We start from the raw sequence: 417 nt of genomic DNA on the forward strand, positions 1-417 counted from the left end.
ACGTCCTTAACCAAAAGTTCAACTCCACTAGGAAAAACATAAACATCAAGTTTCCTGAGCTCCACCAAGACCTGCATTTGATCATACTTTTTACTTACCTTCCTTGAAGAATGTCTGATTGGATGGATTGTTTCGGAGCAGATTGAGCATCAGGATCAGGCAATCTTCTACTACGACACCACCATCAGCATAACCTTCCTCTCGGATGATATCAAACAGGTGGTCATGGGCATTCTCAAAAGCTACAATCTTCTGCAGATTGGTGTTGCTCTTGGTTAGCTGGGTTAACAGCAACAGAGTCTACAAGAAAACAAAACAGAACTAGTGTAAAAGCTGAAAGGGCCATTATTACTCTTCATTAGAAAGAATCTATTCCGATTTTAAGTAAAACGGCTCCAGATGTAGCTAATACGGGCT

General features: G+C 40.8%; 1 protein-coding gene across 6 annotated transcripts in view; it reads right to left on the minus strand.

Annotated features, from left to right (window-relative positions):
• The window catches only part of LOC119592704 (general vesicular transport factor p115-like), a 19,725-nt gene that overhangs the window by 15,291 nt on the left and 4,017 nt on the right, over positions 1-417 (minus strand). For all 6 annotated transcript variants that reach the window (XM_037941634.1, XM_037941637.1, XM_037941635.1 and 3 more), the window contains exon 7: positions 99-300. In XM_037941634.1, coding sequence (XP_037797562.1) covers positions 99-300 — 202 coding nt within the window. The remainder of the gene's footprint in view (positions 1-98; positions 301-417) is intronic.

The sequence above is a fragment of the Penaeus monodon genome, chromosome 30 (genome assembly GCF_015228065.2).
Source record: "Penaeus monodon isolate SGIC_2016 chromosome 30, NSTDA_Pmon_1, whole genome shotgun sequence".
Lineage (NCBI taxonomy): Eukaryota > Metazoa > Arthropoda > Malacostraca > Decapoda > Penaeidae > Penaeus > Penaeus monodon.